Below are 23,690 nucleotides of genomic sequence, written 5' to 3' on the forward strand. Positions count from 1 at the left end.
CCCGCCGGCCCATTGGTGGGCTGCGCTGTGCCCCCGCCGAACCGCGCGCGGTCTTACGGGCTGGGCCCGGTGCGGGCGCCGTGCGGGCCGCCGGTGCCAGGGCCGTGGTGGCCGGGCCTCCTCGGTCCCACAGGGGAATGGGCTGCCGGGCCGCTGCCCTGGAGAGGGGTGCGATCCGTGAGTACTGGGGCTGTACGGAGCACAGGGCTTGGGGAGAGCTGTGGCAGCGGTGGCGGCCGGGGCGATGGGGGTTGCTCCGGCTCTGGCGGAGTGGGCGACCTGTGGAGGGCAGCAGGGCGAGCCCGGCCGGGAGGGGCTGCGGCGGCGGGCATCTCGCCTTGGGGCGGGCATGCGCTTTGCTTTGCCTTGTGAGCATCCCCTAATGCTTTGATGCCCTGCTGTAGAACAGCTTCGTTAGGGCGGAGGACTCTGTCCCAGGTGTGTAGCTGCCCTGCTGCCTCTTCATACTTGACAGAAGTGTTTCTGGGGATGAAGTGTGACTGAGTACAGAGTTGCTTAGCTGCCTTCCTCATAAGCAAATATCTAAAAATGTGTTGTAGCGAAAGCATGTATGAGTTTAGTGATAAGTATCTGGTAACTTAAAAGGAGTGGGACGGAGAGCGTGAAACAAGTCATAATAGTATGATGAAATATGAGGTGTTTGCAAGTAATCATTCATCATTGCACACGGGGTAGTTCAAATCCAAACTTATATTAAGAGCTGCTCGGGGTGCATATGTATGTCAATTTGTAAAAGCTTATGAAACATTGGATATAAGTGGCATAAATGATTAAGGTTCACGCTTCAGTATAGTTTGTTGATGGAAGTTTGTTAATAATCTTCTCATGCAAGTAAAAACCTTTCCTTTTCACCTTCCCTTCTACACCTGATGAAGTGCAACTTTAAAGAGCAGATAGGTTCTGAGGCGGTGTGTCCTGAGAGAGAAGAGAATTGAGAATTTATGGACTTTGTTTTCAACATGCGTTTCCAGGCTTGCATGTCCTATATCTCTGTTGCTTATTGCTGTTCTTCAGTTATTTGCTACTGCTTTCAGTTAAACCTGAATTACTGCATTTAAGAAATTGGCTGTTTTGCTGAACTGACAGATCCTGGCCTAAAAAAACCCCAAACACTTAAGCCTTCCAAAAATTTGATTAATAGCTTTGCTTAATTTTAGAAGCTTATTCCCATTAGTGTTGTAGTATTTGGGATTACTACTGCAGGCTCTAAGGGCCAATGCCATCTGTCTCTGTAACTTTTTACCTTGGAAAATAGATTTCTATCCTGAAGTAGCTCCTGTTAAAAACAATTGAATTGTGTTTTGGGTTTTTAAGTCCTTGCTTGACTTCAGCTGAACTGGCAGTAAAAGGCAGCTGCACTTGCACTGCTTTGTGTGTTCCACTAATGACTGATTTTTGTATGTAAAGTTAGCTAAATAGGTGCTATACTCTGGCATTTTCAGTTTGGAACAAGACATTGGTTTTACCCAAATTATGTTTGCATGTAACCTAAGTCCATTTGGTCACTGTGACCAAACTTCAAGGAGCTTCTATTCCCTGTGTTCAAAAATGTCACATATGTGAAGAGATGTCAGCTAAAGACATCTTAATTCCTGCAGGACTGTGAATCCAGTACAGAGTAACAGCAGTCACTATCCTCTAAATGCATGCCTAAATTGTGTACAGAGATATAACTTGTAGTATCTAAGTAAAATGAAATATTTTTCTATCAATTTTCTTTCCACCTTGTCTTGTAAAGAAAAAATTAATAAGATATCCAGAATAAAATTTACATTTGCTCAGAATCAAATTTAAAACGTTAAAGGTTTTTTTAACATCTGGTAATCCTCCTCTGTGAACTCTGCCACCAGATGGTGTCATAAGATTTGAGGTGTTATCTGACTCAAGCTGATTCTAGCCAAGTAAGAGGATACTATACCTTACAAGTAACTTCTTTGTTTTTATAAAGCTGTGTTTCATACTTGTAATGTAAGGTTTTTGAGTTTCTTTAATCAAGTCCCAGACTATTTTACATTTTGATCCTATTGTGGTAGAGCTGCTGGTGTTCAGCCCTGGGACAAACTACATTACAGAGTTATAATAATTCAGGCAGATCCCTGTATTTCTATTACCTGGTCATTAATGACTACTATCTTAATATTTAACATCCTTAACTTGAATTTTCTTGGCATGAAAGCTGTTTATACTGAAGAGTGACTTGAGTACCTTGGTTTGAGTGCTTCAAATCACCCTCCAGTGATTCTTCATACTCTGTAATGACACTGTAAATAGAAGAAGCCCAATTACTGAATGCTCTCCCTGCTTGCTCTCTTGTGTCTATACAGATCTTTATTGGGGAGTCTGAGTTATTTTGACAAGGCTACATACCTTTTTCTGTGGGACTGCAGTAGATAGGATGTATAGAGTAATCTGTTTTGATGTGGCTTTTGATCCTTGTTCTTAACTTGTTATCCGTGAAAGCGACATCATATGAATACTTGGGAAGGATATGATGAGCTTAAATAGCCTAGGAAGGGGAAAAAATGATACAACTTAATGTTACAGAAATAAGTGTAAAATGAAATGTTGGGTATTTCTGTCATTCTTACAAGGGTCTGTAAAGTGAAGACCCTTTATAAAGTGAGTCAAGGTTACCAGAATAAGCTGATGTGAATTATTTTGTAAGTCACAGTAATATTTAAATTATTAGATTTAAATATTTAAACCTAAAATTTAATTGGATTGTTTTTCCCACATCTTGTGGATCACTATGTTGTTTCTTAATAAGACACTATCTCAGTCATTATGAATTGTGTTTGAGGCTGTAATAGTAGTAGGGATACACAGACAACTCCCTGCTCCTAAGGGTGCTCATAGGGGCGTTAGCTGAAGTACTACATCTGGTTTTGAACAATCCTTTTAAAGCGCTTTGGGCAGTTTGGAAAGGGGAATAGCTGTTTTAATAAGTTCAGGAAATGTGATGTTTGAGGAAACATCTGAAGAAAACAAAACTTGAATATGCCTTAAACCAAATGGGGAGTATGGGAGAAAACAGAAGCTTTCCAGGTATGTGGATTTTAGGTGTTCTAAGTGACAGCAAACAGCAAAAATGCTGTACAGTTCTTCATTCCAGCTTGGACAGAATATACTCCTGAATCTTCTGGTGTGTGAAAAGCTCTCATGAGAAAGATAGAAAGAAGGCACTTAGTTTCACTAGAGAGAAATGATCATCTTGATTTACAGCAAGGAAAACTTACTTTTTATATTAGGAAACTGTTAGCATTGCTTATGTATAATTTGGTTGTGGCTTAAAGTGTATATGTTCTTCTGGTCTGTGCCCTGAGACTTACATGAAATAAAAATAGAAGTCAGTGAAAACTCTGTGTTCCTGCCAGGTGTTCTGTGCCTGTGCTGGTCTGTTTAAGATACTTCTCTGTGGTGCCCTTATCTCCAGCAGACTTTCCCTGTATGTTGTAAAAATCCCAGCCGTACTTATGAGATAGCGCTCAGTTTCTGCTAGATGTTTTCTCAGCAGGTAGTAAAGTAAATTTTATTGCTTTTAACAGGATCTTAAAGAACTTTGATCTAACTATTCTTTCCTGGCTTGATGTCAAAGCAGTTGAGCACTTGTCTGCCCAATTGTAACACTTGCTGTGTAGTGGTGCTGCTTCAGTGCTCAGGGGTCTAGACTACCCTTAGATTGTCACATGGATAAAATTAAATCTTGGAAAGCAGGGAGAAATTTACCTTAAAAGCTTTACTTCTGGTACAAGTATTTTAACTTCTGGAGTGTAATGTAGTTTTGTCCTTTGCCCTGTGAAAATAAGAAACCAACTACAAAGTAGTTTGTACAGTGCCTGACAGAGTGCTGGGGGAGAATCATGCTGTTAGTCATGACTTAACTTTAGTAAGTCCTTAAGTTTTTGTTTGTTGCCTGGGTTAGGTTGCACAGATCAACGTCTCAGAAGGAAAGTTAGTGCCTCACACATTTGCCCAGAAGGAGGGTTAAGGTAATTAGTAGAAGTTATGGTCTAGTGGGGATGCGTGGTAAATTCAGGTGCTTGAGGGGCAATGAATCTTGGAAGGGAAGATAATCTGTGAATGATGGTGCTTTATTCCATGTAAATTCTGCTGGAGGTGATGAAATCGGAGCACAGGGCTCTGTATTATTACTATTCTACAGTTCAGCTGATGTATGTGCAATTGGTTGCTGCAGGAGAGAAGTCACTGAGGCACTAGGAATGACATCTCTGCGAGGAGCTGAGAATGTTGCTGTAGAAAATTCTGCATGGTCAATTTGTAGTCTCCTGTTCTTCTCAAGTGTTGAGTTTCCACTGCTCTCTTTAGGGACATGCAGCATTTAGGCAGGCCTTTAGACAGGCCAGTGCTGCTGATCTCTTTGAAGCCTTCTGAGGATTTCTAGGCAGCTGGAATGCCAGGCTGCATACCCCACTCCATGGCACTTGTGGCTTTATATAGTCAGAGTGTTCAGCCACTAATCTGTAGCAGATTTAATCTTGATGTACATTTTTAATGTACAATATCTGCTAAAGTTGAATACCTGTGGACAAATGGATGTTGTAGCAGGAAGTAGTCTAATGCCTAATTTTCTTTGTAGACTATTTTTATTTGTGAGAAGGATTCTCCAAAGTCTCTGTAGCAGTCTTTCTTAATTTGATTAAAGCTCTGTAGTGTTTCTAAGCTCTGTATAGGTGCAGACTATGGGCAAGTTGTGTTTACATCCCCTAGTTGTAAAATGCATTCCTTCCCTTTAAAACAAACAAATGAAAAATGACCCATTGAACAGTTACATTCTCTCAAAATAGAAAGTTGTTGTAATATTTGTTTCAAAGGCTTTACATTCTGCTATTAACCTGTGTTCTTCTTTTTATATGATGGTGGTGTCTTTTTGGCAAAACCTTATCTTTGCTTTCAGTTTGCTCATTTTTTAGACTAGCTCATCTTCCTACTCAAGTCCCATAAAAAGTAATTTTCTATGTTATACAGCAAGTTGATGATTTCAAAAGCACAAGGTGTTAAAGCTGATAAAAGCTTGAAGGTTGTTTAAGTTTAAAGTATGTGGAGTTTTTTTAAGAATTCAAATGTGCCTGCATTTATCTAGAGAGAGCTCTGTTTCTGAAGTTTCTTCATGAAGAATGAAAGTTTTGAGATTAAGGAGACCAGTATATGATGAGATGAATAGCAGTGGCTACATGGCTCAAAAGATGTCTGCTTCTTGCTGATTTTGCATAGTGACTGAGGAAATATCTTTGATTTATCATGTTATTCAAAATACTTCATAGAAGTTATTTTACAGTAAAATTGAAGTACTTAATTAAAGTGATCCACAGTGTTTATAGGTTTAGTAGCATTTGGGAGAAAGGTAAGGATGATGGGAAGTGGTTTATATCTATGTAAGCCAGTAAGTCAAGAGGTGATCTGGAAATAGAATGTGTGTCTATGTTCTCCCAGTCCCTGTAACATCTACTGAATCTCTTTATTTCTGAGTCCAAGTCACTGAGGGCTTCTCTCTGTAGAGTTGAAAGTTTCCATTTTCATAGTGACAGCCAATAGCATTTGAATTCTATTAGTATTTTTAGTGCTCTGTCATAAGTAATGCCCAGCTGATTGGGCAGTTTGCCGAAAACTCTTCCTGTAATCGTGTATAGTTACTATACGTTTTAATTAGCCAAAACAGGTGTAATGGTAGCTCTGCTGGTGGAAGTGTTTTAATGTTCTGTGCTAACTGGCCTGCTTTTCCTGATTTAAGTCCCGTGCTGCTTTCAGCCCAGTGCAGAATGAATTCTGTAAATACTTGGGTAATCTTGAATGTGATCTTGAGCACATGTAGGATATTACTCCGCTGAACTACAAAGTAGTGCCAGCGAAGAATGTTGGGGGTGTACAGAAAATTTTAATGCAAGAGGAAGTGTCTGAAATTGGTGCAAGGATTAGCAGCCTCACTTTCCATAAGTACTTCCATATTAATTGCATTAAACCAGCTGTACTATGTTGGATAGGCATCTAAACACTTGTCACTTGTGTATGATCATTAATAATTCCTTTAGATCTGTTGCAGCTGCACAGATCTGTACATAAACAGAATATTGATGATGTGCTACTATACTCACCTAATAACTTACTAGAGAATCAAGAGTCTGCAATATCTCATTTTCTATATCTACTCGTATTAGCTTAAACTTTCCTTAACTGCTGTCTCAGTTTAAATATGTTTAAAAACAAGTTATGATCTCTATAAATGCTTTCAAAATAACTTGTTGCAAAAGATAGTGTTTCTCTATGCTGACCTTCCTTGAAGGCAGGTGCTTTTGCATGGACATCACTTATACCATATAAATTTATATGCAGGCTGGCAAAGTTTTGAATAATCTTATACCTTTGTTGGGGCTTATGTGGCAAAATAAATAGCTGCTGCTGATGGTTCATATATATCAGGTGCCCATGTGATGAAGCTAAAAATGCATATTTAAACACAGTCAAGTATCTCGGGGAGATCAAGAATGGTGGTTAGGGAACATGACATGACTGAATCTCCTGTTGTGTTTTAAATGTGTTTGTTTTAGTATGATGATGAGGGGTTTTTTTAGGGAGAAAACTCTTTCTCTGTTGTCTAATGTAAAAGTGCTATTGCAGCTCTCAGTTTCATCCCTTTTAGCCCTGACAGATGCTGGTACCTTATGTGTAAATGGACATGCAAATCTGTAAGGAAAGAGTTACTTGTCAAAGAACTACATTTTGGACTTAAAGGGTTGTGGTTTTACTTGCTGATTTTTGTTTACAGTTGGATAGAACAACTGAATATCAGAGCTGCTTTAACTCTAGGTAATGTCTTTTTTTGAAGAGTATCGACTATGCATGAGAAACGTGTATTCTCTTAAGCTCAGCTAGATTTCATGAACAGTAAAATAGATTAATGAAACAAGTAATCCTGAATGTTAGTTATTTTTAAATTGTTTTTGTTTGCAGGTATGGGATAAGATATTTCCAGTGTAACAAGCATGGTTCAGCAACGAAAATGTGCATTATGTCACATTGTGTACAACTCAAAAAAGGTAAATAATTAATGCTTGACATGTATCAGTAGATATTAGTATGAAATGTGAATGAGAAATGCTTTCATTTTAAAATTGTACAAAGTACAATTTCCCTTTACCAGGAATATATTGCCCTAAGTCTATCTCAAATCAAATAATATATTTGTATGTGCTTTGGAGTATCTTTCTTGAAGTGAGCTGTGCAGTATGCTTGATTTTGAATGTTAAAAATAGTGAGGTCTTTGAGGTTTTTTTATATTAATTTATAAAGATACTAAAGTGAAAAGCAGTCACTTATTTGGCTGTAAATTGTGATATGGGAAGAGTACTGTAATACACGATTTTATAGATTCCTTTTGGAAGGTCTGTGTTTCCATATGGAAGAACTAAATGGAATTGTGTAACACAGCATGTGTTTTCATTAATGTGTCAGTTTGGTGTCCATCACTAATGTGTCAGTTTGGTGTGCTGTGTATTTATGCAAAGTCTGCATCGAAACGGAGAGTTTCTTGATGGACCTTCATGTGTTGTTTAGCCACATGGCATGTGGAGATGTGGCAAATGCCAGCGTTTTAATTCACACAGCTCTTCAAGGTGGAAGATGTTCCTTTCCCTTTGCAGATAGGATTTCAAGGGCTAAAGAGGATAGTGATTAGTATCTGGTCATTGAAGATTTCTGAATACTTTGGGTCAAACACCAAAGGAAAGTTAAATCATCTGAACTGCTTCCTTTTGCTGAGCGATGAATGTTCTTTCTCTTCTGGCAGCTCCTTTTCAATAGTAAATAATTATAACAATACTGCAGTTCATGGATCAGGGCTGTTGTAAACAACAAACTGATCTGTACATCTCAGTTTCTGAAGTGTCTAGCCAAGTAAAATAGTATGATGATGACGAATTTACAGCTGTTTTATAATACAAATGCAGAGAAACTGCTCAGATTGCACAGGGAAACTGTTTTAAGTACTGTGATTCTGAAGAGTGGTATTAATATGACTATTAATTAAAATTATTTTCAACAGTGATTTGTCAAAAATCAGTCTAATAAACTTTGCTACATAGACTGTTATTTGACTTTCTCCTGAAATTCTGCTTCCATTGTGTTGAGTTTTAATGACTCACGTGTGTTATTCTTGGGAAAGGTAGCATAACTTCCTGCAGGTGTGCCTGCTTGTGCTTTCATTGTCACAGAAACAGGAATGGCAACTGCTGCAGCCCCGCAGGAGTAGCGTGCACCCTTGTGCAAGGCAGGAGAATTCACAAAAATGAGCTTTTCAGACAGGATACAGAGTTTTGGTTTGTTTTGACCTATTATTTTTTCTGCATGTTGAAGGAGATGGAAGAACACATGAGAAGCATGCTTCACCACCGAGAATTGGAAAACCTGAAGGGAAGGTATGAGAACAATGTTGTATCATTCCTTCCTGTGCCATTTTGTATGTCACTTTCTGGAAGGACTCCTGACCTATTTCTCATACAAGCTGAATTGCACAGTTTATTTTTACGCTTCGCTTTAGTAGCATGCCTTGTTGCCAGTACAGCTGGCAATGAAGGTGTTTTCGTGATGTCAGAAACTCAGGAGGCAAACAATGTGGCAGAAAGCTCACCTACATTGCTTTGACTGCAGTGAAATAAAGTTACTTGATTCTTGGCAGTTTCATGTTTGTGGGTTTTTGTTTTGCAAGCACTAGTTTTCTGCCTTTGTCAGAATTAGGAACAGTGGTATTTTTCTTTTTATATTTTTGGGGGGTTTTGTAAGTTTTCAATGATGTAAAAACATTTGTTGCTCTTTTAAAGCACTGTGAGAATGGTATCTGCTTGAGTGATTGTCATTGGCCACTATGGTCCAATTGCTTGATTAGGAGACCTAACCATGCTGGATGGTGTTTCCTTTAAGGTTTCCTTGTTTTATTTGAAACATTTGGAAAGTAGAAGGGAGGAGTTAAGGGATATTCAAATATGATCCTAATAATAGGGAATTAGGTTGCAGCCAGAGTACACTTTAAAGTGATTTCCAGTGTACTCAGTTTGAGGTAGCCACAGAGATCAGATACTGTCAAATACTTGAATATTTGATCTACAAATTAATTTTTAATCATCTTGCAGCAGAAACTTTAGCAAATGACAAATCTGTTTTAAACACCTTTTAAAGGACTAAAAGTCATCCTCTTTCCGCTCTTTGAGGTGTGGGGGATTCATTTTGTCAACACATCTATCTTGTATCCAGAGAAAAAAAAACAGAATGCTCTCTGCACTAGAAAATGACTTTTGGTCAATGACTTTTCTAGTCAATGACTAGAAAATGGCTTCTGGTCAGCTAACTTGTGGGGCACTTCTGTTCTGGACTGTCTTCTTCTGACAATGAATCTGAAATTTCACTTATTTTGACATCTTATTTCTGGAGTTCTACTTTTTTTTTTTATTTTTGGTTTAGTTATGGCTCTGTAGCACTAATTTCTAGAAGTTATATATAGTGTCTGCAGTGGCTTGCAAATGATTGGACAATTTTTGATTTTCCATTTCCATAGGACTGATATTAAGTTAAATTTCATCATCATTACACTTTTTTATTACTAATGTAACTATCTGTCTTTATTACTCTTTCAGAAGAATGCACGGAAGATGCTTGTTCTCAAAATACTGAAATTAATTTTTCACTGTGCAACAGCAGCTTTGTTCTCTCTCTTGTGCCCCTTCTTCCTCTCATTTAAATTTAATTAGAAATTTTTTAGGAGTCTTTTACAACCATGTACTTCAAGAAGAAAATGTGACATGCAAGCAACAGCCTCATGAGTGTGGTTGAATTGTGTAACAGATGATTGTGCCATTAAAGTATGTGGAATATCAACATCTTACCTTGATATTTAGTATCCAACTAGAAGTCACTTTTTAGACTTCCTGTATGGAAGAGGTAAAGGAAATGCACACATTGATTTATACTCCTTTTCATTTTAAAGTTAGCTTAGTAATCTCAAGGGCTAGAATAATTTTCTGAAATGTTTTAAGACTTTTCTCCTGTCCTTGAAGTCTTACTCTCTGTGATGTATAAGGAGACTTGGATGCTGTGTACAAAGCTGTATCCTATTTGTGTTTTGCTTGTTTTCCTAGTTGAAAGTGAAATAGTGTTCTTGTTACATAGGACATTGAGTCTACAGTCTGAAGTACACATGCAGTAAATAAAGCTCTTGGGTGCTTTCATACTGAGAATACTTTTGTTGTGTTTACCTCAAAGTTCTTTTGGCTGCCTTGTTTAACAAGTAAGATTGTGTGGTGTTCCTGTATGGCAGGGGAATGTGTAGACATGATCAGTGTGTGTCATGGACTGTGCTTGTTCTGGAAGGCATTAATGGGTGTAGGAAAAGTATAGAACTGAAGGGAATCTAAATTCCCCTAGTGTAGCTATCTGAATTCCTAGCCAGTTTATCTCCAATTAAAGCAATTGTTCATAAAGAAAAAAAGTGTTGTGTTTTTCTTTAGGCTTGTATAGATTAACAGCAGGTCAAAGAAGTCTTGTCTTTTCAGATTGTCAGTTGGTACAAGAACCACAGCTTTGTAATTAGTAAGTCAAGTTACTCAAGCAAGTGAGAAGTGATAGAAAAAAGTTCTTTGTCCTCAGCCCAGCTGTTAACTCACTGGCTTTGTCCAAAATAAATAAAACTTTGCATTTAGCTAGTCAGTCTATAAATGAGGATGGTAAAAGTTTTATGAAATAATTGAAACATGGGTTTTATGAAGGATGTGGATTGTTCTTTAAAACCTAATTACTACCACATTAGAACCACTGGGGTGATGACCTAAGTTAAAGATAAGTCTTATTAGCTATGCACAGCTGTGCTGTTTATGAGTGTGAAGAGGATTCTTCCAACAACATTACTAAAATATGCTGGTTTGGTTGCCTTTATTGCATTAATAATATAGCCCTAAGTACAATATATAGGATATGGGCTTTGAATATTTATTAGCAAGTGTGAAGTACACTAAGTACACTTAGTTCTCGAAAATCCAGGCTAAATTTGGAAGCTAATGATTTAATAAATGAAAATTATCTTAATATTTAATCTGAAATCAATTAGGCTGCAACATACAGAACAATTAAAAATTCTGATTTTTAATACTTAGGCTGTTTAAAATAAAGCCATCTCTAGGTGTGTCTGAATGACTGCATTGATTAAATATCTCAGTTATATTAGCAGGAAAAACTGCTGATATCCGGGATAAATAAAACATAGCTGCTGACACTTGATTAACCACTCTGATGAGGATGTTGCCTTAATACCTTGAGTGAATGTACATCTTTTGATCTTTCTCCCATTTTTTTTTTAACTGTTCACTAAAAAAACAAGGATTCATTTTTGTAATTTTCCTTTATGGATCCCATTTTCTTGACACTAGTCATGAACTGTGTGTTGTATTATAATGCTTCTGTTCTAAGACCTTTGTGTGAAGTGCTCCATGGGGATATACAGTCTGCTTTTATGAATTAACTGGCAGAATTGAAAGAAGCACTGTGGGGGCAGTCAGTGAATCCTGTCTCGGTCCTGCTGAGTTATTTGCAGTAGACTATGCTCTAATTATTTTTTTTTTTTAATCTGGTGAACATATTTTCCTTGTTTAGGAAGTTAATGTACTTCTTTAACACTGAATTGTTGGAAGGCTTTGTCAGAAGAACAAATGTTGTGGTTTTAGAAATCTGAATTTCTTAAAAAGAAAAAAAAATTAAAGTCTTGTAGCCTTAATTCAGTAATATGAGTAAAGCCATTTGTCTGGTACAGCTGTCAACTTTCTGTAGCTGAAATTATTTCTATATTTTTTGAGATAAGTCCTCTAAAGTAGAAAGCAGACCTCATGCACACTTGAACCAAATAAAGTACAGTGAAATGAAGACACCCTCCCATCACTCACTGTGCTGTGGAGTCTTTGGATTCCAGGCAGCAGTCTCAGCTGTCCCAGTTTAGGTTATGTTGTATCAGGATTGGCTGTATCCATGTACTGCCTCCTCCCTTTTCTAAATTTCACTGGGGGAAGGCTCAAGGCGAGGATTAAATGTAGAAGCTGTCACCAGGCTTCCCCAGTGCAGCTGGCAGCATGGATGGGCTTCAGAGCTCCTGCTAGCTCTGGAAGCCTTTCATTCTGCCTCCTCGCTCACTATGTTTCCTCTGAATAGATTTTGAGTACAACAATTCAAGAAGAATTCCTCCTCCCACTTAATGTAGCTTTATTACCAAGTCTTTTACCTCTTGATTGTTGGAAAAAAATCTTGTAAAAACTGACCATCAAAAAACAAAACCTTGAAAGAAAAAGCCAGAGAATTCAAATAAGCATACTGAGCAAAGCCTAGTTGCCTTGAACTCAGACACATTCAGAGGAAACAAAGTAAGACCAGAGCTACCTGCCATGCCAGTTGGCAGAGTTGAAAGTCCACCCTCTGCCTCTCTTCCTAGGGATAGCAGCCATGAATGCCGGGTGTGCAGGGTGACGCTGGTGGGTTTGTCAGCATATGCCAAGCACATCTCCAGTCAGCTGCACAAAGACAACGTTAATGCCCATGATGGAAAAGAGGAAGAGAAGGAAAAGGCAGAAGAAGAAGATCTTGACAAAGAACTCATTCAACTAATCAAGCAAAAGAAGGAACGGAACAGGTGAGTTTTCCTTTCTCCACTTGGATCAGAGAATTGCTTTTAACACAATGAGGATGCACTCCTAAGGCTTAGGTGCTCACAAAATGTAAACTGCCTTTAGCTAGTGTACTTGTGAGAGCAAGCTAAGAGACCTGTGTTGATATCGTAGTTTCAGCATGTAAACGTGACTCTGCTGAATGTCTTGTCCTGTTCCTCTACTACTAGTACAGAAATACAATAATTCTCCATTATGGGTAAAAACAGTCTTGTGTTCTGAGAATCCTAATGTTTTTATTTTAATATTTGATATCCTCTACTACTAGTACAGAAATACAATAATTCTCCATTATGGGTAAAAACAGTCTTGTGTTCTGAGAATCCTAATGTTTTTATTTTAATACTTGATACCTTTTTAACTGAAGGCTTAATAAATGGACAATAGTGCTAATATTGTTTATGGTGGAGGTTGTCTGTAGGAACCTGGCCTTTAAGAAACTGCTGCTGAGCATGTTTTTTTATAAAATGAATTGGACTATTCTGTAAATGTCACACTGAAATCCCCTAGTCCTTGAATGAAATTTCTTACCTGTTGTATCTTGCTGCTTACCATTAGCTAAAGTAGTTCCAGTGGCTCACTATGAAATAGAAGGCTGCAGAAAGTAATAAGTATTTTTTATTTTTCATGAAAAACTGCACATATGCCTTACTTGTGTGATGTTCCAGTTGGGAATGTATTATTTGAATAGATTTTATGGCATGGTGATGGTACTAAAGTGGCATATAATTTTTAAAAGAAGCTCTTGTGTTCTGTGGCTGGAAATTTGAATTAGTGATTCCAGATGTTGAAATCATTGGAAACTGTTAGGTTTTGGCATCATTCTGTCATACTAGTGTGTCCCTGCACTAGTCAATGGTAATATTTTCATACTGGTTAATGTAGGTAGCAATAATGTCACTTTCTGTTTTATGGAAAAGGAGTAATACTGTCAGTGCAGTGTTGTTCTGAGGCAACTAAAACTGTAGAAAATCTGTCTGCTGGGTTCTGGTTTGGAGAGGGGGAAAACCAGATGGTACAAGGATTAAGTTACTAATTCAGCAGAATTATTTCCATTAGATCATAATCTAGTTGAGTCAGCTCTTAGAAATTACTGTATCATTTAGATACTGTTTTTTTGAATTCTTGTCTTAGAACTCAGATTATTTTGCACAATAGACTGTTGTCCATTAGAGAGTAGTTATTAGTCAATCTTTTAGCAGAACTGGAATGTATCAAAAACATAAAGGGTGATACAATATAAATGTTCAGTTTACTCAATTGTTTTTGAGTAGTAGTGTGAAAGTTTACTGTTGTTCTTGTTCAGGGATCTAGAATGGATGTATTTTTGTGATCAGTTCCCAGAAAATACTTTTAATAAAAACTCCTCATTTGGTAAGATACGTATTTAGAATGTTTAGACTGCTGACCCTGGGAGTAGCTGTAGCTGTTAAAGGAGCATTTATCTTTAAATATACATGTGATTGTTTGCCACGTGTTTGTGATAAGTTGCCAAGCACAAGTGCTATCCAAAGGGCAGTTGATAGTGCTGCTGGGAGGCTGATACAGACTCAGGACTGCATGCTGTGGACTGTTCCAGTATCTTGATTAAAAGAAGACAAAATACTTTTGTATCTGAGGTGCATCTTCTGTGGATGTTTTCCATCTGTGTTTTAACTTAACCTTTATAAATGGAGCCATCATGTCAATTGTTCCCTCTAGTAAGGATAATAATGGGATTTTCAGCCTAAGCTTCCTCTGTTTTCTATCAGTTCACTCTAGTTACACCAGCAGAATAGTCTTCAGAAAAAATAATTATCTCACTGTTGAGTTCTCTATCTACTAAGATAGATCAAATTACAAAGATTCTATAACATAAAGAAGCTTTATTAGTTTACTATTAGTCCAATAGTAAATATAAAGGAATATTATCTTTCAAGTTATAGAAAAGTATTTGAGAGTCAGTCTATTGAACTGTCCCTGCACTAAATCATTTTTTCTTGTGAGAGAAATTTTGAAATTGTCACACTTAAGTAAAGGTGCAGTTTTGAAAGTCAAATATTACTGAAGCTTGAAAAGCAAAGCTGCTAAAAAGTATCTGTTTCTTTTTATAATAAATAATTTAAATAAATATTTTCTTCCCAGTGCAAATAAAATTTATGAAGCTTGTGGACTGTTGGATTTTAGTAGAATAGCATCAGAATTTAGGCTTTTCTCAATTCTTTTGTAGGCAAACTGAACCAAGTTGCGCAAACCAAGAATTAGAATGTGATGATAGAAGATCACAGAGAAGGCGAGAAGAAAGAGCTGCTTACAAAGAAAGAGAAGCTTATGATCAGTCGTCGTGGCATCATCATAATGCATCACAAAGGGACTGGAAATGGGAAAAGGATGATTATGTCAGTCCTAGACAAAGCAAATTTTCACACTCTCAGAGGAACCTTAATATAAACAGACATTCTGGTGGTGCAAGGGGGCGCTCTGGGTGGCACCAGAATGTTCCAGGAAACCCTTCAAATCGACATAACTATGGGAATTCTGGAAATGTTTGGCATCTAAGTGGGTGGAGAGGAGGAGCATCAAATTGGCATCATGGTGCCAGGGAAAGAAACTCTACTTGGCACTCAGAAGAAACGGGCCATTTTTCTAGCTGGAATTCCAAGAGTTACGGAGGAAACTGGAAATCAAGTACTCATGGTGCAAATGGCTGGAATTTTGGAAGTTCAGGAGATTCATATTCATCAGAGCCAAGTATATACAGTCAGGAAAGGTGTGCATGGCAGCGGCCAGAGAAAGGTAATGTTCTGCCATATAGAAATAGAAAAAATAGGGGTGACCGTCTAGATTTTACTAGTGATGAGCTAGCTGCTGAGGGGGTGTTGGATTTTAGTACATTGAAACAACCAGAGAGCAAAACTTCAAGAGCCAGTGGAAAAAGTGTCAGTCCTTCCAGAGATAAAACATATCGCTGGACTCCCTACCCATCCCAGAAAACTGCAGAGCAGCAACCATGGTCTGAAGATAATGTTTCGAAAACTTCAGATAAAATGCGTTCTGTGCTTACACCTCTTACTGATTCATCAATGAAAGGGAAAACTTGTGAAGCCAATGCTAGCCTTTCAAAACTTAAAAGCCATGAAGCATCTTCCCCTTCTAATGGAACCTCAGATCACCTGGATTCTTGCAAGGTTATGAAAGACTCTTCCAGTGGTGAAAAGCCTGACAAAGATGATGGCAGAAGTAATAGGATGCCATCACTGAAATCCCCTCTTCTGAATATCACAGATATGAAGTTATCCTTGATAAAGCAAGACACGAACAGTCTCTTAAAAAATGTCAAGCTTCTGTTATCCTCAACTAGTGGTGAAGAGCAGAATCATTTGAATGCAGTGAACTTGGAAACAAACAGTTTCTCCTCTTATTCATCAAAGCTGCATGGTGCTTGTGTTGGCAACTTACAAGAGAACAAAGATGTGCTTGGTAGCAATCTTGAAGAGCCTATTAATAACTTAACTGAAGCAGAACAAAATCCCAAAGGTGTTCAGTCCAACCATTCCTTGCAAAATGCTCCTTTAAGCTCTTGCAAAGATACAAGTGACCAGAATAGGGAAGAAACTGGGAAAGCATTGCCAAAGGAGTTCAGGCTAGATTCGTTAGATATGAGTAGTGATGATTTAATGGGAAGTGAGAAGTTAGAAGCAAAAGTTGAAAAGTTGGGTTCTTCTTTACCATGTGATATTCCTGAAGGTAAAAATACCACCTCTGAAAAGGAAGATAATGAAAAGCCATCTGCTTCAAGTATTGCTTCTGCTGAGCTAAAAAATTTTACATTTCAGATAGAACCCAGCGTTTCTTCATCAAGCAATCAGGACTGTTTGCATGTGGGTTTGAAAACCTCCCAGCACAGGGAAGGGAATGAAGAGTGTGTCAAGTCCCGTGATCAATTTGAAATGGAAGGTTTTGAAAATCCTTCAGATAATGAGCTTCAAAAAGGAGGAAGCCAGTCAGTAGGCCTCCTTCTTCCAGATTTAAGCAAACTTGGCCTGCCTGCTTTTCTGCAAAGAGACCTGACACGGCATATCAGTCTGAAGAGCAAAGTTGGGACACATCTCCCAGAGCCCAATCTCAATAACGCACGTCGCATTCGGAATGTGAATTGCCTTCGGAGAAGTGAGACAGAGAAGGAGTCGGGGCTTAAACCTACCCTCAGGCAGATTCTTAGTGCTTCCCGGCGAAATGTTAACTGGGATCAGGTCATCCAGCAGGTAACCAAGAAGAAACAGGAACTTGGCAAAGGTTTACCAAGGTTGGTACCTTTCTGAACTAACCATGCCTCTCAGGGCTTGCTGAAGGGGAGGAGGGTTGTTTTTTCCCATATCTGAAATGAACTCCAAAATCCTATAATAATCATTACTATTATTTAATTAATTAAGCTTGCTATGCTTATGATATTTTGCAGAATTTTTGAAAATTATGCATATTTTTTGAAAATAATATAGAGATTTTATTGATTGATACTATGAATGAATGTCTATCCATAGATAAGTAATAGTAATCTGCTCAGAAAAGATTCTGATCAGTTCATAATGTTGATTTAATATTGAATGTGGATGGTAACAATGTAGTTTCTTTTGAAGTTCTAGTAATGGAAGAATGTAAAAATGCAATCAGGATGGGAACAATGCTATGACAGTTGCCTATTTCCTCATTTTTTTAGGACTACAAGAAATGCTTGCAGTCCTGCAAGCAGTGTAAATGCTCACTTTTCATTTGTTAATCTTTTATTCTGATACACAGTTTGCTTTTGTATTTATGGAAGCAATTATATAATACTGCATTTTTAAAACTTGCTTTAAACCCGAAGAATTTGAAATGTCTGGAAAAAATGTCACATTTTATTATTCCAACCTTGCTGGGGAATAATTTATAATAAGATGATTTCTGACTTGAAAATCATGCTTCCAGTTCTTAGCCACTAAGTCTAGTTATGTGATACACAGGAGATGTTCTATTGCCAGATGAGAAAGAAAGCACAGAATACCAATGTAATGGAATTAAACCTACTGCTTAAAGTAGTAATGTACTTTTGGGGGAAGGGGGGGGGCTTTTCTCTATGTGTAGCAGGCTTGTAACTTGTTTACTTATTTTTCTTTTTATCTTGTTAAAGGTTTGGCATAGAAATGGTGCCTCTTGTTCAAAACGAACAAGAGTGTCTAGAACTCAGTGAAGAATCTGATCCGACTGCTCTAGAAGGATTCCAGTGGGAGGGGATTTCCTTAGTGTCTGGTTCGGCCAGAAAACGTAGCTTTTCTGAAAGCAGTGTCATAGCAGACAGAAATCCTTCTGCTTATAGTTTTTTCAGTGAACAAGCCAAAATTAAAGAAAGTGGGCAAAGACAAGTAATTGCAGCCAGCCACCCACATCATATAACATCTGGATACGAGGCATGCACTGACATTGAGGCTGATCAGAAAGAGGGGAGACCATCTCTTGCTTTGTCACCTTTTATGTCTGAAAGAACTGAGGCTAGCAGAAGAAGTCACAGTCTACAGGCCACCTCTGAGATCACAGGCTGTACAGAACAAGACCAGGAGAGCCCAGAGAAGCGAACACCTCTTCTTGAAAAACAAAATGTATTGGAGATTTCAGAAGAAAATCATCCATCTTCAAATAGTGCTTCACTTTTTGCAGTATCTAATAATATAGATGCAGCTACAGACAGTAGCTGCACATCTGGTACTGAACAGAATGACAGCCAAGGAATTGGCAAGAAGCGAAGAGCAACTGGAGTAAGTGTGCAATTCTGTCCAACTTTGATGTGCTGAAAAGATTCTTTCCCTGTCAGTGGTGATTCAGCTTTGGAATGATCTGTGCTGGGAGGACTTTCCCCATCTGATAGTCTTGTACATTGATAGCATTAAGTTCATTTTTTGTTTGACTTAATTTACTTTAAATTTCTGCTTTTATAATGCAGGACTTTTGATAGGGTTTTGTTTTTTGGTTTTTTTTTTTTATTTTATTTTTATTTTTATTAGTAGGAATGACAAATACTCTTTATTTGATTTGGTACCTGGCATCCTATGTTGATGAACAAGAACTGTTAAAATATTTCTGTGGAAGTACTAGGTTTTGTGGCAAGAATCTTGGTGTTTCTCAACACAATTTCAATGGAAGCTAGCCTGTAGTAGAAATTTGTTTTCCTTAGGTGTTTCTGGGTTTATGGTTAAACAAGGAAATAAAAACATATTTAAAAAATTACATACCTAAAATTATATTCTTAAATCTGAATTTGTTTCACAGTCTGGTTTTAGACTTATCCAAAGGTTCAAAAAAATCTTGTTGATCAATTTCACAAAATAGTTTTGCAGAAAGCAGTAATTCTAATTCCTCATTGTTTAATCCTTTACACCTTCAACTAAAACTGTAGAGCAGAAACTGATTCAAGTTCAATCTTAAACATCTGAGGAAGAAGGTGGCTGTTTGCTTATTTAATATTTCTTCTCAGTTGAGATGAAAACATGGCACTGTTGTCCTCCCTCTTTTAAGAGCAGAGCGAATGATGAGTTGTACAAGAATGTGCAAGCAAATTATGGATTCTTCTCTGTGCCTACAATAATGATTGAAAAGATGATGGATGTTCGGCTTCTTGAAGCAAAATTATTCTTGTTACTTTTTAATGGATGATTTTACTTGCAGGAGGGATCTTCTCCTGAAATCCCTAGTCTAGAAAGAAAGAATAAAAGAAGAAAAATCAAAAGTAAAAAAGGTGAGTGATGCACATCATGCATGTGTGCATGTAGTGTAGACGCTATAAACACCCAGTAGAATTTTGACTTGGCTGAAGTAGTAGTTCCTTAATGTTACTATGCTGCTTCTTGGGCTTTTACTGAAGTTTGTAATGTAGACTGCTCATAAATCTGCAATACATTCTTCTCTGAAGACCTTTATCTTAATTTGTCACAAGTTATTTCTGAGAGAAGGGTATGTGCATCCTTTCTGCCTGCAGTTCATATTCCTGATTGTACAGATGGGACCTTTGTTTTCCCCCTCTACAGGGTAGTGAGGTGTGTTCCATCCTCTTTGGATGGAAGTTCTTAAGGGAGAAGTCCCCAGTTAACTTCCTTCTAATTTGCCATGCAGCTTTCCCTTTCTAATTCTGGGTGGTCTCACCAGAAAAATTGTACTCTGCTTAATTTGGTTTCTGTTCTGTTTTTGACATCTCCGGCAATACTTTCTATTTTTTTAATGTCCTTAGTGGAAATGAGTGTGGAATGCCTTTCTCCTTCATGCTCCTGACCAAAGAAAACTCTTGTTCTGGCATTAGACAGATCTTTCTGAAACATGCCTAAAACATCCTCTTCGCCATGTCTAAAAACACATCATCATCATTGTGTTTTAGGCAGAATATTTTCTTTGGTAACTAAACCATTGCTAGGAGCTTTGGGCTCTGAAGATGGCTTTCAAATGTACCATTTATCTTTTTTTCATTATTTATTTATATCAAGAGTTGTTTGTAATGTAGGGCAATAATATGACTCTTCTGTGGCAATGAATATTTCACTACTTGCAAAGGTGGGGGGTTTTGTCAGCCTCTTTCTTCAATGACTAGTGTCTGTCATAGAGACTAATAACACATTCTACTTAGTAAAATCTCTTCCCCATTACTTTGTTTTAACATGATTGTTATTGTATTAAATTTGCTAAAGGAAACTATAACCTGAATGCAATTAAGCAGTGCCCAAATGGAAATTTCTTTGGACAATCTCTGTAATGCCAGAAGTTTCTAGGAGGTATAGGAGGATCTTTTACTGAGTACAGTGGCCAGAAACTCTTTCTCAAGAGATAGCAAATGCCAGTCTCATGGCCCAAAATCATCTTGAGTAGTAAACTTTTTTTAATCATCTCTGAAACAGCTTTTCCTTGGCTTTTGCATTCACTGAATAATTTAAACCTTGTTTAGCTTAAATTTGCCTTTGCCTTTTTGATTACATTAATGGCAGGTGTCTATCTGTACTTACTGTGCACATGTACTTCAAGAAAAGATCTTTGTGAAAGAGAATTACTTCATTTATTTAACTAAATCAGTGCTGGCAAAGCTGTGATGGAATTAATTACTCGAGTCAAGGCTGAGATTCCTTAAAGAAGAATACTTGGCTTTGCCCTTCCTCCATGTAGGTATGGCTAGTCCTGTCCATAAATACTCCTTTTCAGCTTGTATAATTATCAATGCTTGAATGCTTGACCTAATTTATGGGATTTTTCCATTCTGAGGTGGTACTATTTGTTGTGATATCACAAGTAAGGTATCTTAATGTACCTTAAAGTAAGCTAATCTTAATGTTCAGTGCAATTAGACTCTGCATTTTGTTTCTTTTTCAGAACGTTCTCAGGTAGACCAGTTGTTGGCTATTTCTCTGAGGGAGGAAGAGTTAAGCAAGTCCCTGCAGAATGTGGACAGCAGCCTCTTGCAGGCAAGGGCTGCCCTGCAGGCTGCCTATGTTGAGGTTCAACGGTTCCTTGTGTTAAAGCAACAGGTAACAGTGGGCTTTGGAAACTCTATGAACCAGAAGTTAGCAGCATGAAGAGCTGCCTGTTAAATCACTGGGACTGATATAAGCCACAACTGTTTTGCAGATAACTATGGAAATGAGTACACTGAGAAGTCAGAGAATCCAGATCTTGCAGGGGCTACAAGGTACAGGATACCATAGAGCTACAACAGTGGAATGTTTGCTCTCATATTCTTTGAACTCAGAATCTTTTAAAAATTGCATTTAACTTGAATCTGCTCATTTAAGTTACAATAAAATTATAGACTTTCAAAATGAGGCCTTTATCATCAAGTATGAACTGTCAGTTTTGATAATTCCCTCTAGTGTCTTTTTTTCAAAGTTTTCTCTTACTTGACTCTGTGTCCACAAGAAATGAGCTCCTGGCACCACTAAATTTTATTGTAAAATATAAATATTTTTGTTCTGTTATTTATTTATTTGTTTGTTTGTTTAATGTATCTCTTCTTTTGCCATTAGAAGCATATGAACCTTCTGAACTCTCAGATCAACTTTCCTGTAGTGCCCTAACTGAAAGACGAAACAGCAAATCTCCGATGGCAGCTGACTCAATTCCTTCAGGCTCTCTCCTGCCCCTTTTGGACACTTTGTCTTCCTCTGTACCTCCTCGAGGAGCTTCTGTTCCCGTGACTGTGCCATCACCATTCCAGTCTTCTGGCAGTACACCTTCTGATACTCCTGACTCTTCAGTACAAGTTAAACGAGAACCTATGTCTCCAAAAGGCACAGAACTAAATGTGAATTCTGTACTCCAGAGCTCTCCATGTCCTCCACAAACAGAAGAGGTGGAACAGAATGATGGTAATTGTGGTTTCGCTTTAAGATAATTACCTTGAAAAAAATAAGGAAATTATTTTTTTCCCAAAAAGAATGTAAATTGTGCCTCAACCTGCAGTCTGTCAGGCAGGGGTGAACTCTCATTAACTTGTGAAGGACTTTCTAGGTTTGCTTTGAAAATAGAACAAACATGAATTTGAAGGTTACATCCTCTTAAAATAATTTAGTTAACTAAAAAAACCCAAAACTGGCACAACCCAACTAACCTGAGAATCTCCTCTATAATTTTTGTCTTCTTCTCTGTGTCATTTAATGAGCACTGGTAGCAAAAAGTCTGCCTACAAAGGAAAAAGATGTGTATGGAAACATTTTTTAAAAAAAATATGAACACCTACATCAAAATTATTTTGTGTTCTTCTTGAGCTCTGCTAGATAAGCACAAAGAGTATAATTTGTAATATTAGAAGTAACAATCCATCTTCTACTAATTGGCTGTTAGGCACTGTTCACTCATGTGAAGGGCATGGGAGGGCTAGCAATGAAGATAGGGGTTTACTTTTATCTGGAGGAGAAACTGCTGAATTAATTGAACATCTAATGGGAGAGCTCTTGCCTCAGCAAAGTGAGATGACTACAGCTGAAATAGCCAACTCTTTATTTAGACAGTTTAAACCCCATAAAACTTCTGCACTGTGGTCAAAGGCTTAGATGCTATTGGTAGTTTCCTCTGCAATTTGCTACTGTGACTGAAGGTAAAAACTGAAGATTAAAAGCTCATCCCATACTTTCTTAAGAGCCTGTGAAGTCAAGCAGGGTGACTAATGACAGTTGCCTGCCATAACAATGTCACTTACCTAGACCTTTAACTTAGATAATTTGAGAAAAAGGTTTGTAATTTATCTTTGTAAAAGATAGCCAACACAATTATTTCCCCTCCAAGTGAAGTACAAAATACTATGGAATAAGTCGTGTTTACCTTTCTAAGCACTTTTTTTTCTCAAGCACAAGATGAATGTTGGCTGAATTGAAGTTTTTACCTCTTTAATTAAAATAATTTGATTTTTAAACTTTTTTTTAGTTTGCTTCAGCTGTAGAATTGCATATAAGTGGTGGGTTTTTTTAGTCACAATTGCATTTCCTGTATTCCATTCTTTTAAAATATGTTAACGTAGTAGTCTGAGTTTTGCTTCATCTCTTTTTGGAGGATTTGACAAGGAATATGAGGCTCTGGGGTATTCACTAAAGTAAACTTGGGGCAGGGGAAGAATCTGCTTTTTTGTTTGTTTGCATTCTTAAGACTCAACTTTTAGGAAGCCACTACCTTTGCTTTCCTGTTTTTATTGGCATATGCCATACAATTATGCTTAAACATCAGTGAAATTTTTATTTTTATTTTTATTTATATCAGTGCTATTTTTATTTTCAGTTTTCCAACTCTAAGGAAAGATTTAGTGGCCACTAGCTTCAGTGGCATGAAATGTCTTGCTTGCAGAATCTTGAAACCTCACAACAGAGAAGACGAAGAGGTTTTTTATTGTTTTCTTATGAAGATGAACCTTCAGTGTATAGCTACATTTGTTACTTAACTAATTACTTCAGAAAGCTCTTAATCACAGTATTTTTCCATTTCCTACAA

At 37.5% G+C, this 23,690-nt stretch overlaps 1 protein-coding gene across 1 annotated transcript in view; it reads left to right on the forward strand.

Moving 5' to 3' along the window:
- Positions 1-9: 9 nt before the first annotated feature.
- The window catches only part of ZNF106 (zinc finger protein 106), a 40,139-nt gene continuing 16,458 nt past the window's right edge, over positions 10-23,690 (forward strand). The window contains exons 1-10 of the mRNA XM_068193411.1: positions 10-177; positions 6,988-7,073; positions 8,389-8,450; positions 12,497-12,694; positions 14,938-17,013; positions 17,875-18,496; positions 19,404-19,473; positions 21,087-21,241; positions 21,342-21,402; positions 21,737-22,078. Of these exons, the coding sequence (XP_068049512.1) occupies positions 7,020-7,073; positions 8,389-8,450; positions 12,497-12,694; positions 14,938-17,013; positions 17,875-18,496; positions 19,404-19,473; positions 21,087-21,241; positions 21,342-21,402; positions 21,737-22,078 (3,640 nt within the window). The 5' untranslated portion in view covers positions 10-177; positions 6,988-7,019. The remainder of the gene's footprint in view (positions 178-6,987; positions 7,074-8,388; positions 8,451-12,496; positions 12,695-14,937; positions 17,014-17,874; positions 18,497-19,403; positions 19,474-21,086; positions 21,242-21,341; positions 21,403-21,736; positions 22,079-23,690) is intronic.

The sequence above is a fragment of the Anomalospiza imberbis genome, chromosome 6 (genome assembly GCF_031753505.1).
Source record: "Anomalospiza imberbis isolate Cuckoo-Finch-1a 21T00152 chromosome 6, ASM3175350v1, whole genome shotgun sequence".
NCBI classification, from domain to species: Eukaryota; Metazoa; Chordata; class Aves; order Passeriformes; family Viduidae; genus Anomalospiza; species Anomalospiza imberbis.